Source organism: Doryrhamphus excisus, linkage group LG6 (genome assembly GCF_037039965.1).
Source record: "Doryrhamphus excisus strain RoL-2023G ecotype Guam linkage group LG6, RoL_Dexc_Guam_v1.1, whole genome shotgun sequence".
In the NCBI taxonomy this organism is placed as follows: domain Eukaryota; kingdom Metazoa; phylum Chordata; class Actinopteri; order Syngnathiformes; family Syngnathidae; genus Doryrhamphus; species Doryrhamphus excisus.
In genome coordinates, this window is record NC_136362.1 from 15,867,160 (window position 1) to 15,889,103 (window position 21,944).

The 21,944-nt window shown below is 41.9% G+C and overlaps 3 protein-coding genes and 2 non-coding genes across 13 annotated transcripts; 3 read left to right on the forward strand and 2 right to left on the reverse strand.

Annotated features, from left to right (window-relative positions):
* Positions 1-140: 140 nt before the first annotated feature.
* Positions 141-1,728, reverse strand: hes6 (hes family bHLH transcription factor 6). Of its 2 annotated transcripts, none has more exons than XM_058067643.2 (4): positions 1,569-1,728; positions 1,413-1,499; positions 1,201-1,282; positions 141-788 (listed from the first exon to the last, which is right to left on the reverse strand). In XM_058067643.2, exons 1-4 carry the CDS (start codon positions 1,608-1,610, stop codon positions 427-429), a joined length of 573 nt encoding a protein of 190 aa, XP_057923626.2. In that variant the 5' UTR covers positions 1,611-1,728; the 3' UTR covers positions 141-426. The 2 variants fall into 2 exon arrangements, with proteins under 2 accessions (XP_057923626.2, XP_057923624.2); XM_058067641.2 differs by having other exon boundaries at positions 141-791.
* Positions 1,729-3,066: 1,338 nt separating this feature from the next.
* On the forward strand, positions 3,067-8,168 carry LOC131125736 (integral membrane protein 2C-like). The gene is made up of 6 exons (XM_058067564.2): positions 3,067-3,293; positions 4,888-5,028; positions 5,436-5,627; positions 5,716-5,826; positions 6,163-6,313; positions 7,353-8,168. Exons 1-6 carry the CDS (start codon positions 3,207-3,209, stop codon positions 7,442-7,444), a joined length of 774 nt encoding a protein of 257 aa, XP_057923547.2. The 5' UTR covers positions 3,067-3,206; the 3' UTR covers positions 7,445-8,168.
* A 593-nt stretch (positions 8,169-8,761) lies between these two features.
* Positions 8,762-8,833, forward strand: trnaw-cca (transfer RNA tryptophan (anticodon CCA)). The gene has a single exon. It is a non-coding gene; the product is annotated as a tRNA-Trp (tRNA).
* A 257-nt stretch (positions 8,834-9,090) lies between these two features.
* trnap-agg (transfer RNA proline (anticodon AGG)) lies at positions 9,091-9,162 on the reverse strand. The gene has a single exon. It is a non-coding gene; the product is annotated as a tRNA-Pro (tRNA).
* A 709-nt stretch (positions 9,163-9,871) lies between these two features.
* On the forward strand, positions 9,872-21,815 carry gigyf2 (GRB10 interacting GYF protein 2). 8 transcript variants are annotated; one of them, XM_058068140.2, is made up of 30 exons: positions 9,880-9,940; positions 11,290-11,383; positions 11,780-11,831; positions 11,978-12,143; positions 12,249-12,344; positions 12,760-12,868; positions 13,216-13,321; positions 13,466-13,506; positions 13,600-13,632; positions 13,733-13,909; positions 14,149-14,360; positions 14,456-14,606; positions 14,841-15,089; positions 15,185-15,357; positions 15,496-15,652; positions 15,771-15,937; positions 16,154-16,248; positions 16,393-16,521; positions 16,606-16,736; positions 16,808-16,908; positions 16,982-17,122; positions 17,202-17,360; positions 18,142-18,390; positions 19,089-19,211; positions 19,286-19,549; positions 19,666-19,865; positions 19,938-20,089; positions 20,535-20,722; positions 20,957-21,122; positions 21,189-21,815. In XM_058068140.2, the coding sequence occupies exons 3-30, from the start codon at positions 11,794-11,796 to the stop codon at positions 21,254-21,256; spliced, it is 4,041 nt and encodes a 1,346-aa protein (XP_057924123.2). In that variant the 5' UTR covers positions 9,880-9,940; positions 11,290-11,383; positions 11,780-11,793; the 3' UTR covers positions 21,257-21,815. The 8 variants fall into 8 exon arrangements, with proteins under 8 accessions (XP_057924121.2, XP_057924126.2, XP_057924124.2 ...); XM_058068138.2 differs by lacking the exon at positions 11,290-11,383 and having other exon boundaries at positions 9,872-9,940; XM_058068143.2 differs by lacking the exon at positions 11,290-11,383 and having other exon boundaries at positions 9,872-9,940; positions 19,289-19,549.
* The last annotated feature ends 129 nt before the right edge of the window (positions 21,816-21,944 follow it).

A 21,944-nucleotide genomic window follows, 5' to 3' on the forward strand; every position in this document is an offset into this window, starting at 1 on the left:
ATCCTGTCATTTGTTATTATGTGACAAAGGCCTATTTGTGAGGGCATTACTAATCTTTAACACCTCTCCAGCGTGCCTACAATGTACACACAAATGCAAACTAATATCCATGTGAGTGAGTGGGCACTTAGCGGCTTTTTTAAAACACAAAACAATTTGTCATTCATCACCAAAGATATTTATTGGAAAATTCAAAGGCAGGGTAGCCTACTCAAAACATGAGATTTGATAAATACATTAAAAAGCATTCAAAAAGGTGAAATAATTTACACAAAGCTGATAATGTACTTCTATCTTCTATACAACTCGTGTTCAACAAGTAAATATGTACATTTATATTGACCTATTGTACCCAAAATGACACCTAACGGGTCACTGCTATTCTTATTACAGTTTTAAATCATCAAAAATGTTTTAGGAAGACGTCTACCAGGGTCTCCAAACAGATTTTGAGTGATTTAAAGCAGCATCGTGCAGCTCAACCTCCTCCGAGGAAGAAACTTGACTCTGCTCTGAGTCGGTGTCATCCAGATCAGAGCAGAGGTCATCGCTGGAGATGCATGATGGGTTCGGGGACGCAAGCCCAGGAGATAGCAGTGCATCTGTCAGCGTGACACGGATGCGGTCCTGGCCGTGCAGGGGCATGCTCTCCAGGAGGTGGCTGAGCAGCTCGGCGGCGACTGTGGGGTCAATCCACGGGGAGCTGGACACAAAGGTGTGCACGTCATGCATGCACTGGATGTAACCTGCAGTGAAGCGCTCGCACGCCTCCCGGTTGATGGTGTCCGCTTCTAGGAAAACAAGACTTGTCAGAAATGTTTTCATCTGTGTCATTTTTCTTGGCCAGAGATGCACAAGACTAACTGTAACCACAGTGCTCCATTCATGAATCAACGTGCTTACTTTATGTACTTTAGTAAATGCTGCATTCGAGATAACTGGGAGATAGCCCACACTCCATTTGGAACTTACGACAAATCATTTCCCTCAAGAATTTCTGTTGACCTTAAACGACTAGAAAGGCAAAAATATAATTAATATTTTATGTGTCCGTTCCCTACACTTTCACTAGTAACAAGCTTGGCTGTAAAATCTCCCAGTTGTCTTGAATGTATTAGCGATTTTGTTGCTAGACGGAAGCGAAAATATTCGAGTAAAACTCAACACTAAGCGACATACTAACTACTTAAATTTGTTTACCTTGATCCTGATTTTGCAGGATGCTCTCCACTCGTTTCACCGTCATTTCCAGCACTTCGGCGTTCTCCATCTTTGATTGTATCTGCAGCACACAAACGCATCGCCAGTATTAGCGACTGTAGCAAGCTAGCAGTTAGCATTCGTAACATGTTTTTAAAAAGAAGCAAATGGTTTATTATAATAATAATAATCATGAATGTTTGCTTTCTTACTTCTGTATCCGCCATGAGAACCCTGAGTTCGTCTAAACTCTCGTTGATGCGAGCTCGTCGTTTCTTCTCCACCAGTGGTTTCCTCATCTGTAAAGGAAACAATACAGTTATTAGCGAACTATTTTTAAACTACAACAATGGCGGCTTTTCTTTTACCTTTCTGTTGATTCTGCCACTGCAGCGATCGCTTGTGTCCATGCCGGTTGTGTGCGAGGTGATGAAAAAAGACGTTGGATCTTGTCAATAGGGACAGATGGCTTGGTCAACTCAGCAAAGCCTGACTGAGCACACTTGGCTTGTTAGAGGCGTTGGAGTGTGTGTGGGGGGGCATGGGCTTGGTATATATGACGGCGTATTTACATGTGTATAGAAACGACATGGGAGCGTACCTGTCAACGTTGGAGTTTGAAAATAAGGGAAAGGAAAACTAAAATAAGAGGATCCGAATGAAAGTTAAGAGTTAAAATACCGGGCACAATACAAATAATGTCAAGCCATTTTCGTTGTTAAAACATTTGGAATTCTCTTCTCTTAAATTAGGGTACAAAAATTTATTGTAGAAAATGCCATTGTTTATCTCCCATTTATTCTAACATAAAACTCATGCAATCTTTGTTAACATTTTAATTTGGACAACACCGTCGTTATTATGTTTATCCACTAGATGGCGCTACACTTTCCCGTTCAAAACATTAAGATGTTCCAGTGTCAAGGCACCAGCCTGTGCGATGCCAAATGGCACCTCCAAAAAACCCAACATGGACTGTAAAGGCTGTGATCGACCACTTCTCACATTGCATCATTAATCCCTTGTTCATACTGTCTTGTGAGCCAATTTAAAAATTCAAGGCTTAAAAAGCCCGCCAGTTGATGAAACAAGTGACATATATGATTGTAAATGTAACACTGTATAGTATGTATACATGGTATGGTACATTAAGGTTTATCCAATCAGTGCAATGTGAAGAGTATAATATTGCTATTATAATGAACGGTAAATATATTAGTGTGCATATAGATGATATATATCATACAGTATTATCTTACATAATGAATGGAATAAAGGATGACCTAAACCATATGTTGTTACTAATAAAACTTTGCTAACCACAGAGCAATACGCACTTTTCATGTCTTCTTATGGGTTCATAACATGCAAGATTTACGTTGCACAACATATTTACTATTACTATTTATATTGATTTAAATATTTAGGTCTCATCCTCATGCTCTCAAATAACTAACACAAACAAAAAATATATGTGTAAATTATATGTATAATTCATTGCTATGATATTCTACGTCTTATTAAAATGTGCCGGGGTTGGAAATCTGGCACAAACTTCGTTGCAAAGACTTTGATGCGAAGCTGCACTTCCGGATGATCATGATGCCGCCCAAGCGTTGTACTAGAACACGGAAGACTACCATATCTGGCATTTACCTTCAGAATAAGAGCAAGACGTGGAGTAGAATACCCACAAGATGGTCTATAACATGGTTTCCAAAGTCAAATTACATTAAAATGATATTACATTCGTATATAAATGTGATTAGCATTAAAAACGATTGTATTTTAGGTGCTTTAAGGCGCAGCCGAGACTCCGCTCTCTTATTTTGACGGTGTCAAGGCGACACTACTGTGTTACCCACACGATGCTTGTTCGTCACAGGAGACGTGCTAGTGAGGTCACAGAGACTCTGTCAGGGTATATAAAACCTCTCCGAGTCGCTTCATGAAGCCAGCTAACTACATCCCCGAGTGGAGGCAAACGCACAAACAATAGAGTAAAAATGGTGAAGATAACCTTACAGGCTGTTTCGGTGCAGAAGGCCGACAAAGACAACCAAGAAGACCACATCGTTATACCTCAAGCTCACGTGAGTTTGCATACTTTTGTGTTTTCTTGTTTTCTGCACGGAGGTAATAATTACATTATTTATCAACCTTGATATTGAACGAAATTCGCGGAGTTTTAATTGTAGTCAATGTTGCCAGATAGGAGTTTCCGTTAAGATCAGATATTGATGGTATCTGACGTTTATGCTAATCAACGTAAAATGCCGGCTCACGAGCGCTATCCTTTGCATGACGTCACCTTGTTGTGACCATCTCTGCAGCACGCGACCAGCTTCCTTGTATACATACGGTACAAAAATGGAGGCACTTTAGCATCCTACTGAATGAAGGTGTCTCTAAATTCTTTACTTGTAGTGTACATATATTTTACTATATGCCAAAACTTGCTTAATGCAACCATGCACGGGCAGGCTAAAAGTGATAATCTCGGATGGAGCACATTATGGCGTCTATAACATGCAGGTTACAGCGTTAGACATACAAAGACAAACTGTTAGTCTAATGGACCCCCTACATGCTTTGTTTCTGCACTGTAAAAAAAATCCAAGTTGACTCAACTTAAAAAAAATTTGTAACCTCGCTGCTTTAATATTTTGATTAAATCCAGCAAATTATTTCAGGTAATTTCAACTCTCAGTTTAAAAGACCAAGCTCAGTGACTTATTGCTTTGTTTTGGAACTTTCTGTTTTAGAGACAAACTGTCAATTGAAATAGTTCATTTTGTTGACAAACTGGCAAATTACTGCAAGTGTATAAACTTCCCACCCAAAGTGAGTTTAAAATAAGGATTTCATCATTTGTATTTATTATTGTCATTGAAATTGTAAACATGTGATGTTCTTTTATATAACTTGAAAAAAGCATGTTCAAAATAAACTAAACACTATGGTGCTGGATCATTGTGGAGGTTCATAATGCAAAGGGTGGTGATTCACTACAGATAGAAAAAGCAAGCCTTAATGCAAATTGATCATACACCTTTCCACTGTAAGATGTATTGAATAAGCTAAATTTAGATTCTTATTTATATAACCGTCATGCAATATCCTGACAATGTATCAACCACACATCCGCAAATATTCTATGACGTAAACACGTGATGGCGTCACAGACACGATGTGTGCCTGTCTATTAATAAGTCGTCCTCTGCCAAAAGGGATCCCAGCTCCTTCTGACTGACTGTCATTTCTGACTCCCACCGGGGAAGCCAGCTCGCAAATGCTGATGCTAGAAGCCAGCCTCTTAGAATAGGCCTGAGGCGGGCCATGTGCCAGCCATCGCCTCCGTCAGAGCCTGACGCAATCAGAGTTCCCCGCTTCCGCTTGCCATAGCAACAGTAGTAAGGCGATGGCGGCAGATTGCTTGTGAGACTGTGGGCGGGCATCTGCTTGTGTGCCTCATCTCACTCCATCCTACGTCTATCAGATCTCCTTGCCTGACTCATTGTGTCTTGGAAGGAACGCCGGTACACTTTTGAGTTGCAGTGAGCTACCTAATTACCTGTCTTGGAACCTCCAAAAGAGGCTTGCTTAGTGGAGATTGTGGCGGTTGCTGGGATGATCTTTCTTTGTTAATAGACAATCATCTAACTGTATTGTGTTTGGTTTTTCCAGGAGGAGCAGACTCTTCCAGTCAAGTCCAAGAAGGCTTTTCCAAAGCGACTGTGCTGCATAACATCTGGTGTGGTGGTCCTTATTGTGTTAGGACTGGGGCTGATCTCCATATATGCCCACCTTGACTACTTCTTTCCTCAGGTCAGTGTTGCATTGCACCATCACATCAATACCTGTCATGACTGCCTTTGCCCAATACTCCGGTTTCCTCCCACATTCCAAAAACATGCTAGGTTATTTGGCGACTCCAAATTGTCCATAGGTATGAATGTGAGTGTGAATGGTTGTTTGTCTATATGTGCCCTGTGATTGGCTGGCGACCAGTCCAGTGTGTATCCTGCCTCTCGCCTGAAGACAGTTGGGATAGGCTTCAGCACCACCGCAACCCTCATGAGGATAAGCGGTAGAAAATGAATGAATGAACTTGTCAAATATATTGTAGTGAGTAGCCAGGATGGAGACATTGTTTTACTCCATTGCAATAAGTAAATTTATCATATTTTTTTCAATAATCTCCAATTGACTTCCATTGTCTATGACATCAACAGCTTTCGGAGGAAAGACAATTCTTCCACTGTCGGGTGGTCTTCGAGGACATGGTGTATGCACCCTTCAGGGGCCGACAAGAGCTGGAGGAGAATGTGGGCATCTACTTGGATGAAAACTATGAGAAGATCAGCGTTCCCGTGCCATACTTTGGAGCCTGTGACCCTGCCGACATTATCCACGACTTTGAGAGAGTGAGTTTCCCAACTTCACTTTTGACACTTCCTCCTTCAAAGTGTGTCATTACATGTGTTCTAAGATGTATTTCTTGTTGATTTCCAGGGCCTGACTGCTTATTATGACGTTAAACTGGACAGTTGCTACATTACTGAACTGAACACCACCATGGTGATGCGCCCAAGGAATCTTTGGGAGCTGCTCGTCAATGTCCAGGTGAGACATTCACTTTTTTGATTGTAGCTGAATAAAAGCTTCAATATGCTTTCATTTTACAAATAATGACAAAAAATAACCTGGATTGTTGGCTTGTTACATGAAGAAGTACAATTATTTAATTCTAATTATAGATAATTATATTATCTGATTAAATTGAGACATGTATAGTTTTTGTTGTCATTGCAAAATTGATATTAGATATTTGATGGGATACTTTTATTAACAAGAAATGCATTCATGCATTTGTGTTCTGGAAAAGATTGAAATATTTGAATGTTTACGTATTTTACCATCCTAATTGACATTTCCAAATGGGATTTTTTGTTTCCACAGAGAGGGGCGTACCTCCCTCAGACGTACCTAGTCCACGAGGAGATGGTGGTGACTGGCCGGTTGAGGAGCAAGAGGCAGCTGGGCCCTTACATCTACAAGCTGTGTCACAGCAAAGACACATACCGCCTTCGCCGTCGCAGCCACCATCAACGTGAGTGAAGTGCACAATTTTCTCCTTCCGCCACTGCTTTGCTTTTTTATTTTGTGACGCGCGCCGGGTCATGGCAATGTCGTCTGTACTCACAAAGAGGAAAGAATCACACCTTTGAGTCACAGGGAATCCAAGCGTTTGGTGTGGAGGAAGAAGGGAAAAACACTTATTGATCAAATATAGACTTCCTGGTAATCATCACAACCATTTATACAGCTTGATTTCTGTGTGTGTAGGCGTAGACTGGGAACTCTTGTGAGTCACTCGTAGTGGTGTGGACACATCCACTCAGTGTGGAGGTTGGCGTGATGACTAGTAGCTCATAACTGCCTTCTGATTGGCATGCAAGCTTTTGGACATGATGCATACGACTTCCTCTTGTTGTACAAATCTGGATTGACAGGTTAAAAAATAAAAACATTACAAAAATATTGACTGCTTTAACCCTTCATAGGACAAGGAATTATCTTCTAGACATTATAATCAAAATGTGACGCTAAAAGTTGATTAAAATAAACTTTTGGATTCTAAGTGTATAAGAAATAGTAAATATATTTTAAATGTTTTTATTAAAGATAGTGACGCAAAAGAAATTAAGGGTAACTGTTAAATTTCGGTCTATGTAGTACAAGTAGCGCAAGTGCAGTCAAGGTCTCCGCTAGATAGTACTGCCCCCCATGATCCATTGATATATTTTTTTTGTTTTTCCAATAAATAAAAAAAACGTTTTTTATTTGAAATAGAAATTTGAAATTTTGAAATTTTTGAAATGTTTTCTTTTTTTCATAAATAACTGAACATACTTGGACAACAACAGTAACAGTAATAAAAGTAATATACCATACTATCATGATCTATTTCTTTATTGGGCTTGTATGAGCTCAAATGATCTGTCACTATAAATTCTGCCCAGCAGCAAGTGGTCATGCACTCTTGTGACACTGGGCATTTATGGTAGCTACGTAGCAATTTTTCTTAAATTGTCAAGTAAAAAGCAACTGAATTGATTTTCTAAAGGTTGTCCCCTCTTGTGTTGCAGGTGTAGAGCGGCGTGAGACAAAGGAGTGTGTTAGCATCCGTCACTTTGAGAATCCTTTTGTGGTGGAGACTAGGATCTGCAATGGATTCTGAGTGGCCACGCTAGCACTGGAGCTACTTTCAAACCATACCTCTTGAATTATTTCGACTTTTAACTGCACTTTACTACTTGTCTAATGTTGTATTTGTTTTTATTTCAAATAGTCTTTTTTTTCTTTTTTTTTTACAGTTTCACATGTTCAGATATTTGTGTAGCCTTTCTCCTTGTGGTGGTTTGATTCGAGAGCACACTGTCTACTTATTTGATTTGTTGTAGTCTTTTTCTGGAATGTTATAAAATGGCAAAACATACCTCATGTAGTTTAGATGTTCTAATCACGAATGATGTACATGACTTTTTATCTTAAGCAATATATGATATACATAGATTTTTTCTCTGCATTGAATAATGTAACATGTTGTTTTTAATAGATTGTTTTTTATGTCACGCGTCATTGTCATGTATAGTTTGTCTCTTCGCCATTGCCCTCATATAAATGACTTCAGACTGTAAGCAGAGGAGCTTTAGAGCATCAGAAGGAACCAAAGTGCGCTTGGCTTGATATTGAGGATATATATTCTGATATTCTGGAACCGTTTCATTGTTTAGTTCACTGTAAATTATATATTTGTTCAACATACCATTGTGGCATAATATACACCTGTTACTTTATCTCCATAAATTATTTTTAACATCACATGCTCATACAGTATGTCACATGTTTACTGTACAGTCAGTTCTTGTAATATATTGCTGCTTTAACAATAAATGATAATGAAATTTGTCTTTAGAGTGTTTTCATAAGAATTGTACTTATGTATAACACCATGGAATAATTCTGTTTATTGTTTTGTCATATTTCTACTGCGTACACAAAAATGGGAGCAAATGCAGAGCAAACTCAAGCAAGTAATTAATGGAACTCCCACCATGCACACTGATTTTTTTTTTGCACACAATTTCTGGTGTAACTCCTCTTCGTCGTCTCTCTCAAGTGGGGAACTCGGTAGCCGACAAACAAAACTTGTGGGGGGGCCCCTTAAAAGCCGAGCCCCAGGCAAATGCCTGGTTTGCCCTGCCTCTGGCTGTGAGGCCTACAAGCTATTCAAGAGTCAAATTGCATGTTGAGTGCGATAAATGTGTACATATTGGCAGGCCTGCAGTAACAAAGTGACACTGCAGTAAAGTACTACCTGCAGACAGTTCACACTAAAGGCGCCCGCCCCATTATTTGAAAAGCACTGGTGAACGTGGACCGCTTGCCGGTAGGCTGGCAAAGTTGTTGTTTCGTGAAGTTGTATGTTTTTGTTTTCATAGGGTCTTTGTGTGCGTGTGAGTATTTAAAACAAAATGATGGCCGACATCAGCAGGACCTCGTGGCGCAACGGTAGCGCGTCTGACTCCAGATCAGAAGGTTGCGTGTTCAAATCACGTCGGGGTCAAAGTGTTTTTTGTGAAGTTCGTTATTGTTGAGGTTCACAAAAAAATGTTGTTTTTTTTTATTAAAAACATTTTCATCGATCAAACGGTACAGTTTAAACCTACGATGATAACTATGATATATGACATAATTTGAATTACTATAATGACCTAGCCTTTCTATCTGTTATAACGTTTTTAACTTGATATTTTCTGTTCCTAAAATATACTTTGTTGGTGTTTAACCTGATATATATGCTGCCATTTAAGTAAAAAGGCTGGGCTCGTCCGGGATTTGAACCCGGGACCTCTCGCACCCTAAGCGAGAATCATACCCCTAGACCAACGAGCCAACTGGAACTACGATGTTCAAAAAGGCTGTATCAAAGTCTGTATTAAATTTTGAATAAATGAAATAAAGAAGGTCATAAAATTTGTATTACACTATAGTTCCATCATTTTTACTACTGGTTAGTGTTGGTCATACGATGGCAGTTAGCATTCTCGTTAATGCTTTTTAAAAATATTTTACGTCATATTGTATTTTTAAAATCGTTTTCGTGAATATGTGTTGACAGTTGCTGAAAGTAGAAAGTAGAAAATTACAAACACCTCAAGCTTTTGTGTCTGGTTATTACAAAGAAGTGTTTTATTTTTTTAATTTGTAATAGGTAATTAGTTGTAAGTATATTATGTTTGCTATATATATGTAGTGGAAAGTTCAATGAGGACCATTTAGCATTGGCTAACATTTATTTCATACAGTAAATGTTTATGTTTGATATGACAGCATAATATGGCGCAAGAGTGATACATATATTGTTAAATGTATAAGAGTCAGCACATTTTCACGATATACTGAGTTTATCTGTTGTCACGTGACCGCGATACAGCCATCTTGTGAGAGAGAGAGCTATGGGGAGAGCGAGAGAGAGAGAGAGCTAGGGAAAGAGAGCTAGGGAGAGAGAGAGAGAGAGAGAGAGAGAGAGAGAGCTAGGGAGAGAGAGCTAGGGAGAGAGAGAGAGAGAGAGAGAGAGGGAGAGAGAGAGAGAGAGGGAGAGAGAGAGAGTCCACACTAGAGAGAGCTACACAACTCGAATTCAAACCTTGTGCTGTCACATCAAGCAGAGGTAAGACAGCCAAAGTTTAATGCCCTTCCAAACAAGAAAACCGAGAAAGTGAAGTGCCACGTCGTCTAATAGCCATACTCTGACAAGCTGGGCCGCTCGGAACTGCTATGAAAGCCTCCATGTTTACTCGGGAGGCCTCGTCCAAGATAGTTAGCTAACCTGTTAGCATGCTAGCTACAAGTGCCGAGGATTAACTTCTGACATGACGGCTATATTACAAGTATTGGTTTCGATATGCGATAACAGCACATGTTGGTAACTGTATGTGTAGTTACACGTGTGTTTGTCACCACGTCATTTGTGCCAGACGATTCGCTGAGATTTAACGCAGGTCACTTGGTCAGTTAGCTTGACGTGCTAGTATTAGCTTGGTGGCTAACGCTGATTAGCTCCGGTGTGGCAGCAGCGTGTATCTAAAGTGTCTCTCAAACTTATCTTCTGTCATCTAAACACAAACAAAACAACACATTTAAAATTCCTAATGGACATGTCAGTGTCTGTTTTGCAAGAATTGCGTCTGGATTTGTCGGCTTGTCATGCAGCGCTAGCCAACATGATATTGCTAACATGACGATTTTAAATGAACACTTCACGCCAGTAAGTCATGTCAGCGTGGATTTGTGCAACATGCATTGAGGTCGCCCTTATTTGTCACTTATCAGCGTATTTCCAACCCTGGTACGTTCTCTAACATGTCACTGTGGACTTTATGGTATAAACAACTCAACAGTCCGAGCAACTTTACTCTTACTGGGCGGCTAGCATTACATTATGATAACTAATAAATTCCAAATGTAACACAGTGTTGGGCTAATGTGGCCCCGTCCAATATAAAAATGTGGCTCCGTTTTATTGGACTTATTGCGTTAAGTAGCAACGTGGCTTATCCGGACTTCCCATATGGTCAGCGACATGGTGAGTCGCCCCTTTTGTGGCTCAAATGTAAGGTGGACTTGCATCATGGAGTTGGGCTTTAATGTGACTGGCTCGCTGTTGGCATTGTGGGGGACATTGCACTCAATCTTGCCTACATTGCATTATCACTTTCCTGCTTGTATCTGAAATTAAAGCCACTTCCCAATTACAGGTGTCTGATATAGTCACAGCTGAGAGAGCACCTAAAATAGCTGTGGCCAATTGAAATTTTACACTGTTTGTGTGCCAACAGTATGCACTCTGTCATGTAAGGAACATGTAAAAATCAGACCAATTATGTTATCACATAATCTGTGAGTTATTTAAGTGAAGTTATTACTGTTGCCACATCTATTGCATTCGGTAAACAGACTTATTTGTACAGCGCTTTTCAAGTTACTCAGAGTGCTTTGACACTGTTACCACAATTACAGACTGATGACACAGCGTCAGGAGCAACTGGGGGTTCAGTATCATGCCCAAGGATACTTTGACTTGGTCCCGGGAGGACTCCACCCACACCTTACGGTGAAAACTCACAATTTTTGCAATTTGGCAAGTCGACCATTCCTTGAGTATACAAGGTTCAATTTTAGTGGCGATTGAACACATTTTCTAGTAGGAGATTTCTCTCAACAAACGCAGGGCCAGGGGCTAATATTTTTGAATTCTCTAGGGAACACGCTCAGCACCCCAAAAATACATACTATTGCCAGAATACACAGGCTTGCAAAAGGGTGAAATTTAGAGATGCTAAAGCCCCAAAAAGGCCATGTATTTGTCAGAATAATGCAAATCATAGTAACATGGAAACAAAGCAATTACAAGAGGGTCCATGTACCTCCATGCTCAAGCCCTAAGAATAAATGTGTGATTACCTTGTGATAACTTTGCGACTGATGCTTTCACATTTTAAATTTGTAGATCTTCAAGGAAGAATGGCTGAGACCCAGACACTTAACTTTGGACCTGAATGGTAAAGATACACATTATTCAGGATTTCTGTAAAACTGGATTTAACTGTGGTAGTGTGGTGTCCCCTCAGAGTGCAATTTTTGACAGACATGTTCAGGCATGTCAGCCCAGCTTTTGTTTTGTCCCCTAACCAGTGCTTTCTTGCAGGCTCCGTGCCCTATCTGGAGGTGGAGGCAGCGGCAGTGGAGGCGGAGGAAGCAGCAGCACTGCTGTTGCCTCGCCGCCTCTCTCACCTGCATTGCCAAAGTACAAACTTGCAGACTATCGCTACGGGAGAGAAGAAATGTTAGCACTTTATGTAAAAGACAACAAGGTCAGTGTAACTTGAATACTTCAGGATAAATTGACTGTATTTTAATTATTAGATTTTCTTGTTTCAAAGCTTATATGTTTTCTTTTGATTATCGTCTTCTGTTAGATCCCCATAGACCTACATGATAAGGAGTTTCTGCCCATATTGCAAGAGGAGCCCTTGCCACCTCTGGCACTTGTTTCTTTTACGGAGGAAGAACAGGTAGGCTTGCTTGTCATGAAATCCAGCCATTCTTTAGGAAACGGCAAACCATTAATATGAGGAGTCACTTAGGCTGCTAGCTCAAATTACACCCTGTGGTGATGTCAAGGCATTTTGAGCCGTTGCATTAGCCATTAATCTACAGTTTAATGGCCAAACACACTGATTTTTGTGGTTACAAGTATAAAAGTGATGACGTTATGATATATGTGGAAACCTTTACCAGCTGAGAGGAACATGAACAGCAGACTTTCCATTTCAAAGCTGGTGCTGAAACTGTCTCATAACAAACACCATTTGTTGTGTGTTTTTAGGAAATACTTTGCTGAAATATGACATATGATGGTCAACAGACTGCAACAATATACACAGGTTGCATACAAATTGATTGTTTGATTTTGTTTTGTTTTTGCAGAGAAATTTTTCCATATCTGTAAACAGCGGAGCTGTACTTCGACAGACAGGACGGGGAGGTGGTCCAGTAGTTGGGGCACCTCGAGGCCGAAGTACCTCAAGGGGTAGAGGTAAGCACTTTCTCATTTCCTTTCTAATTTTAAGATTGGGAAGGGGATTGTGGCAGCGCAGCAACATTTTCTTCCTGTATGACATAAGAGTACTGTATGGGCCGTATTAAGAAGAGAGCTGTATCAACTGCAAATAGTTGAGATGCCTTTTGAAGACTCTCACCAATTCAGGCCCAGCTCAAGGCAAGTTGTGTTCTGTTAGTGCTGTGTAGGTGTTGTACTCGCTCTGTTGGTACTGATGTGCCTCAAACATGGAAATAGACATTGCGATGCTGTCTTACATTCAAGAAAATGCAATCCAATTATGCCAACAATGCCAAGTCATCTTAGTCCGTGGTTGTTTTCAGGCCGAGGAAGAGGAGATGGAGGGTTTTACCAAAGAAGTTTTGATGATGTGGAAGGTTTTGGCCGAGGGGGGAGGGAGATGCATCGCTCCCAGAGCTGGGAGGAAAGGTACTGACAGTCAACTTTAAGACACGGTTGAAGTTTGTGCAACGCCAGTGTGGGAGTCATGTAGCTAAAGTTCATTCACAGTGTAATAACTTGATGTCCTAATGTGTTATCTGTTTTGTGATTTGGTGTGTTTTTTTCCATCAGGGGAGATAGAAGGTTTGAAAAACCAGGACGGAAAGACCCAGGTGGGTGTTACAATAGGCTACTTAAATAATCCAGTCATTAATTTATTGTTGCCAGCACACATGTTCATTTTTATGTATGCTTTCTCCATGCAGATGGTGCTCCAGGACATTTTCAGATGAATCATAGTAAGTTTATTATTATTATTAGTAGTGTGTGTTATTTGGGTATTGTTGTCTCACCATGAATTTGCGCAGTTAAAAAAAATGTCACCAATGGATTTTACAGTTCGAAACCACTACGAGGATGCTGGGTCAGGTCTGCCGAGGAAGCACGACTTCACTCGCTCGGAGAGTGAGAACTGGCGTACCTCTCGTGAAGATCAGAACGGTGAGGATGATGAAGGGGGCTGGCGCCTGGCAGGTTCTCGACGGGACAGTGACCGCTGGTGCCCTCCAAGCCCAGGTGGGCACCACCCTGACCAGTTCATTTGTACTAAATGTTGGTGGTGTGCTTACCTTTGTTTTTATCAGATGGACTATTAATTAGAGATTTGAAGAAAGCATTTGTTACATTTTCATTGTAGTTACGTTCTTTTTTTGTTAAAGACATCCCTGTCTACCAAAATGAAGTCAATGTTTATCATGGGCTTTGTAAGGATTAATTCCTTGAGGTGCGTTTTAACTTGTTTCCCTTTTCACAAGATGGGTCTCGGACTGTAGGGTGGCGGGAACACCCAGAGCTGCGGCGCCGTGTCCCGTTTGATGCACGAGATGATGAACGCAGCTACAGGAGGCCACGGTCAGGCAGTGGCAGTCTGGAAGAAGACAGAGACGTTCTGCCTGAGTGGTGTCTTGAAGATGCGGATGAGGAGGCAGGCACATTTGACTCATCAGGGGCCTTTCTCTCACTCAAGGCAAGCAAAAACAATTATCAAGATCAGGGCGTAATTAAATAGCTTAACTTTACATTAATTACCATAGAAAACAGTTTAACTTTCTGTTACCTTAGCAGAAGGCCTCCAAAGAGCCCATCCTTGAGGAGGCGGAGTTGGATTTTAAACCTTTGGAGGAGTGTGAGGAGGCACTAGTGGAGGAAGACAGTCAGCCCAAGGAGACCAAAGAGATGGAAACAGAGGCCAAGCAAAATGCTGACAGAAAAGGTTTGGCCCTTGTGTTGTACATGAGCATAGGCAAAAGTAAAGTGAAACCCTCAGACAAAAAAAATCAGTGCCCCATTTAATCAACCAAGCAAGAGACAGAGCTCCTTTAAAGCCCATTACTATGTTCAGTGCACAATGTGATAGAACTTCTTCATTTGTTGGTGGTCAATTACAGCATTATGGACCAGAACAAACACACAACACATTCACAACATGTCATCTCTCCACTCTTAGTTTTAACTCGGGTGAGCAGGGTATCAGAGGAGGTGCCATCTGTTCCTTCACCCGCTGCTCCACCAATCCCAGAGGCTCAAGCTCTTCCCAAATCTGTGTCGCCAAGCCATACCAACAGAACAGAGGAGTCTATGAGGACACTGGAAAGGCAAACAGGGCTGGAGCAACCACCAGAACTGTGCAAAATTCCCCTGCATATCCCCATGCCAGAGTCACTACCCATGACCCGTATTTCTACCACTCTTCCAGGTGACCTTTTGTGTTTTAATTTAACGGTAAAGGATTCCAAAAGACACCCGAGGAAGATTGGAATTTTAATCTTTTATATTCCCTCTACCTTGTAGAAGTACGCACGCCATCGTCTACCATGCAGCCATCTCAGCAGAAGCCCTTGGTGATTCCTGTGGCCATGAACAACCCTCTTCCCTTCTCTTCAAGTATGATGGCACCCATAGCCAGGCCCACTGCTGTGTCAAATGACACGGATGAAGATGAGGGGTTGAAGCACTTTGAGCAGGTTTGTTGGCACAGTCATACATAAAGATAAGAACACAAGAAGTTGAGCAGGATTGTGGATTTAAATATTTACTTCACAGTGGACTTATTGACACATTGATTGTCTCCCCCTCTGCTTGCACCACCCTTATGTCAACAGGAGGCAGAGAAGATGGTGGCATACCTGCAGGATGGTGTGGTGGACGATGACAGACTTACAGCAAAGGCGTCTGAGAAGACCAAACCTGCAGGCCTGCCACTCACTCATGAGGCTGCTCTCAAGTGGTTTTACAAAGACCCTCAAGGGGAAATACAAGGTGAGACAGGTTCGAGGAAGCAATAATGTGCTCAAAGTATGTGCAGACTACAACACACTATTTTTTATGACCTCCACTTACCCTTGTTGACCATATTCTCTTATGGTTTTGTCATCAGGTCCATTCAGCAATCAGGAGATGTCAGAGTGGTTTCAAGCAGGTTACTTCACCATGTCTCTTTTGGTAAAAAGAGGATGTGATGACTTATTTCAGCCTCTGGGGGAGATGATGAAGATTTGGGGGAGAGTCCCGTTCACTCCAGGCCCTGCACCTCCACCTCTGCAGGTATGTTGTTACGCGCTTGTCAACAGCAAATTACCTCATCCATTTTGGGGAAAGAAATGGTCAGTTTTTATTGGTCTGTGTAAAAAGCTGTTAACCATTTGATCTGGTAGGCACACATTATGGATCTTTTGTTTGGACATTTAATTCTGCAGAATAATACGCTGGCAAACAAACTAGTTTGTGAGGTGTGAGTTTTTTTTTTTTACTGTGGTGCAGGGTGATGGTGATCAAGAAAGGTTGAAGAGGCAGCAAGAACTCACAGCTCTCAACCTTTACCAGTTACAACAGCTCCAATATCAGTACCTCTTAAGGTATGTCCGTCAGCAAGGAAAGTGTATGTTGCATGATAACCAAATGGAGTATGTGCATGCTGACTGTCTTGAATGTCTATTGTGAATCATAAACGACAGACTCTGATTTATTCAAGTGAGAAAGGTCTATCTTGTGGCCTTTAGGCAGCAATATGCTCAGGCCTTGGCCCAGCAGAAGGCTGCAGTCCTCAGCTCAGCTCCTCTTCAGCAGCAGCAGCAACACCAACAGCAGCTCAACCTGCTTCAACAGCAATATCAGGCTCTAAAGATAAGGTCCTTACTATTCACATTTATTCACCACATAACACTTGCGTTCGCCTACATGACCATAGCATTTATGTTCCACTTATTTTGTAGAACATCTGAGAGCCTTCTACCTCCTGTTACACGTTCCCTGTCTGTTCCTGACACGGGTTCTGTGTGGGAAATGCAGAACCCATCCTCTCAGGCTTCCTGCACACAAAACCTACAGCCTGCTGCTTCAAGCAGTGAGTTCCAACTTTTCTGCATTTGTCAATCAAATGAAGGAGCAGGCGTCATATTGAATTCCTTTCGACAGCATGGGATGGCAGCAGTGTATGGGACTTGCCCATCGAGTCCATGGCAAAGGCTCCAACCATCGAGCAGATGCAACAATTAGAAAAGTCGAAGGCTGCAAAGGTAGCCAGTATTATTATTGTTGTTTTCTTTAACTTGTACTGCTCCCTTTACCATGTCTTATGTGGTCTATCAGTTGGAACTAGAGAGGCGCGAAGCCGAAATGAGAGCCAAAAGGGAAGAAGAAGAGCGGAAACGACTGGAAGAGGCTCTGCGGGCTCGTCAGGAAGAGGAACGGAAGCGCTTGGAAGAGGAGCAGTTAGCACGACAAAAACAGGTCAAGAGAATTTTTATCAAGTTTTTTCTACACTCTTGAGCGAGTGACGCATGAGACTGACACAAATGTAAATTTGTAGGAGGAAGCGCTGAGACGACAGAGAGAACAGGAGGAGGCACATCGAAGGCAAAAAGAGGAGGAGGAGAGACTGGCACAGGAGGAAGCCCTGCGAAGACTTGAAGAGAGGAGACGGGAGGAGGAGGAGAGAAAGAAACGGGAGGAGTTTCTTCGCAAACAAGTAAGCCAAACATCTGTGCTCTTACTTATTACATGTCGGTGTCTCCCTACAGTGCTGAGTAGGGGTGGGAACATCTGGGTATCTCACGATACGATACGCAATATAAGGCTCACAATAACCATTATCTCACTATATGGTGATACAGCTATTACTGATATATTGGTCAGGAAATCTACAATACTGCTATTAAAGATAAACGGGTATTTTAAAATGAAAAATAAACAAGGATCATTTGGCACCATCACTTTAACACAATCTGTCTTAACAGCGCAAATATTTTAGTGCAACATTTTTGTAAACAAATTACTGTTTTTCTACAGAGCTACAAAAGCTTGATGTGGTGTGTGGAAATGTGTTTGACTATTGCTAACTGAGCTATGTATCAGAGTTTCTCTTACAGCTGCAGCTCTTGTCTAAATTTCACACTTTCATTGGCTTGCGCTGTTCACAATCTCACGCTCGGTCACAAGAGTATCAAACTTTTTTCTGTGACTTTGCGGATATTTCCGTTGGCCGCCTTGACATGTTTACTTCAGGAGGGGACTGGTTAGTGTTTGCGAGGACAAGCGTTGCTCCATCATCATTTCTGTAAAACCCGATATGTATCCACACTTTTGACTTGTAGGCTGCCGGTGTATCTTTCAACTTCTGTTTTTCACAAGTGTCTGCCATATTGAAACTTGGCGGGCGCATATCAATAATTGATCAGCAGATAAATTATCGCCATATATCACCTTATCAAGGTATTGTCAAACTCCTAATGCTAAGTGTCTTTCTTCAGGAGGAAGAGCGAAGGAAACAGGAGGAGCTTGAAGCACTAAGGAGGCGTGAGGAGGAGAAGCGGGCAGAGGAGGCGGCAGCGGCGGCAGCTGCTGCTGCAGAAGCAGCTGCTCTGGCTCAGCAACAGCTTGAGGAGCAGAAAAAGAGGGAGCAGGAAGCACAGAGACAACAGGAGCTCCTGAGACAGCGGCAGCAACAGCAGGAGGCACTCAGGAGGCTTCAACAGCAGCAGCAGCTTGCACAGATGAAGGTATACATGACAATACATGCTATACAAGGAGCTATAGTACAGAATGCAAAAAGTAAAACATACCATACAAAATAGAGCAGGACCTTACTACAAGCTCATAAAGCATTGGACATGAAGTAGTAAAAACAGTAATGTAGGGTTTCCTTTAGGATTTTCGGAAGCTGGCGGGCTGCACAGGACTGTCGTGCTGCTGCGTCAGCAACTAAAAATTATATATTTATTTATTAGGGAAAGGTATGCTTTTTTATGGACAATTTTTTTGTTGCACAATAACAAGGATCACACTGAACACAAGACGCTAGTTTCCACGGTCCGCATATAGTGAGCAAGTGTCAACACTGCAGAGGCGATTCTGGTGCATGTTTTTCCAAAACAAGGCGCATTGAAACGCTTATTATTGGAATTGGAATTACATTTTACATTGTTTTCTCTTTTTTTATTAAGGGCAGTATATACGTACAGTCATACAACATATGACCTACGATTACAATTAACATTGTTTTCAGGTTAATTTTCAAGGTGTGGCAGGTTTGTAGTGGTGGGCTGCCACAATCAATTACATGTCATGAAAACCCTGAATCATTGTGATCAGGTGGTTGTGAGGTGCAGATGAGATTATTAAAACTTTAAAAAGTAGAATGAGTAGATGGATGGGTATTTCTTGAAAGGCCACCCAACATTTCTTCTTGTCTTTTCAGCTTCCATTATCATCAAAGTGGGGTCAGCAGTCAGCTAACACTCCCAACCAGACTCAGAACACCCTGTCACTGGCTGAGATCCAGAAATTGGAAGAGGAACGGGAAAGGCAGGCGCGAGAAGACGTAAGCAGTATCCTGATCACCTGTTCAACTTGTTTTTATCTCGACATGGTTTATATCACTTTTACTGCTTGTAGCAGCAGCGCCAGCAACAGGAACTCTTGAAGCTTCAGCAGCAACAGGCCCTGCAACAGGCCCAGCAGCCCCAAGCTAAGCTCTCAGGGTGGGGCCATGTGGCCAAGCATCCCCCCGTCACCAAGTCCTTGCTGGAGATCCAGAGGGAGGAAGCACAGCAGATGAAACAGAGGAAAGAACAGCCGCCGCAACAGCAGCAACAGCAACAGCAGCAACAGCAACAACATCCCGTATTCACCCAGCCGACCCGGCCACAAAACAGAACTGTATGTAACCCAAGAGTAGACCTCACCCAAGGTTGTGCTCTGCACCATCAATAACAATATAATGGTTGTAGTGATGGTATGAACATGTTAAAAGACTTTCCTCATTTTCGTCATAGGCATCTCTAAGCAACTCTGTGTGGGGGTCGGTGAACCCCAGCCCCTGCTCAAACTGGGCCTCGGAGTCAAGCAGCATCTGGGGTGACACCCATAACTCCAACATGGGTTTCTGGGATGAAGCTGTGAAGGAGGCTGTCCAGCAGCCTCCACCCACCAGGAAAGGCAGTGCACAGAAAAACAAGGGCAACGCCAACCTCAGGTACAACTGACGGCTGCCACAATTGACTAATGATAGGTAAAGTCTTTATGACTTTTGCTTGGTTACATGTAGTAACTCTTTGAGTGGCCGAGCAAGCAAGAAGGTAGAGGAGGAAGAGAAGCTGCTCAAGTTGTTCCAAGGAGTCCACAAAAGCCAACAGGACACCTTCATGCAGTGGTGTGAGCACACTCTGCACAGCCTCAACACAGCCAACAATCTGGATGGTAAATACTTCAGAAATATTCTCTCTGGGGGTAGTTTTTTAATACAGTTCTACCTTTGTTATTGTCTGCACGATTTTTGCATCATTTTTTTGTGGCAGGAGTGCAGAAACAGTTTTTAAAAAAGGGATTGAAGTATAATCTCCTCTCCTCCTGCTCCCTCTTTGCAAAACTATGTAAAAGTGATATTAAATGTTTACTTGTCTATTCACCTGTAATTATGTTTGCATTATTTTGTACATGTAAAACTATAATTGTCTATAATGTCTGTTTTTTGGCTGTCTGGAACAGATTAATTGGTTTTACGTCAGTTTCTATGGGAAAATTGTCTTTGGTTAGAGTCCGTTTTGGTATGAGTTGGAACAGATTAATGACGTTATCAAAGGCACCACTGTATTTCAATTGGAGATTGGGGCTCATTTAAACAAGAAAATAATTTGCATTCCAGTTCCCACATTTGCGTCTTTCCTGAAAGAAGTGGATTCTCCGTATGAGGTGCACGATTACGTCAGGGCCTACCTGGGGGACACACCCGAGGCAAAGGACTTTGCCAAGCAGTTCCTGGAGCGCCGTGCCAAACAGAACGCTAATCAACAAAAGCAAACCAACCAACCACAAGCCCTCAAACAGCAGCAGGTGAGCCAGAAAGCAAGTACCACATTGACGTGGATATAAGATGTCTGAAGTAGATGGACTCTCACATATTTGACCCCATGAATAAAAGCTCTGTTGCTTTAAGAAACTCGGCGTCCTCCCAGTGGTTAAAATACTTGTCAGTAAATATGTGATATATGGATTGAGTTAAGTGGCGTGACTCTAGTACTTTGCATTTACATTACCGACCTGTAAATGTGCTTCTCTCTTGCCAAGGAATCTGTGTGGGGTGGAACAGGATCATCAACACTTTACCAGGCCAACCACACCAGTGGCCAGCAGCAGCAACAGCAGCAGCAGCAGCAGCAGCGCTTCGAGACAGTCACCTCAGGGAAGAAAAAAAAGAAACAGAAGATGGTCCGTGCCGATCCAAGCCTTCTAGGTGAGTACAAGCCCTGAATCAGAGCTGCATACAGTCTTATCTATATCGTTCTTGTTCCCGTCACAGGTTTTTCTGTCAATGCATCATCCGAGAGATTGAACATGGGAGAGATAGAGACTCTGGAGGACTTCTAAGGGAATGCAGCCAAGCAAACAGCCAATGACTGACAGTACCTCTTTTGAACAGCAGCTGTTTCACCCACCCTAACCCCTAACCCAACCCCTGGCAGCTGCCCCCTACAGTATTTCACCTTGGTTAACATTGTAGTCATCTAACCAACCTTTTGTCTTACTCAATCCCTTGCAAGACATGCACGGGCAGCTGTCAATTCATGAATTCATTCTGCAAAAGTCTACGGAAGCAATGACCGCTTCTTTTTTCCCCAAATTGGCCTTTTTTTTTTAAAGTGTGGGTGGGATTTTTGGCGGGTACTGGGAGAAAAGTTAAAGATTATATCCATCTTTTTTGTGGTTTTTATTTATTGCAAATTATCCCCTACACTTTCATCCCCCCCCTTCCTTTGTCCCTCCCAGACAATGCTGTTTGTGGTTAAAGATGGCAAAATTCAGGCCAAGGATCGGTGCCTACTTTTTATGTCCTGTTTTAAGGACATGTGCAAAAGTCCCAAGTAGTTATCTATTTCTTGTAAGATATTAGGCTGTTTAAAAAAATAAAACTTTCAACTTGCATCTGTATTATAGTAAATGGAAAATAATCTATTGGAGTTTTTTTAATTTATTGCATTATGAAATAAAACAGTCATATGTGGGCTGTTTAAATGTGTGTCTGGACTATTCAACACACACTCTCCCTTGTGTCAAA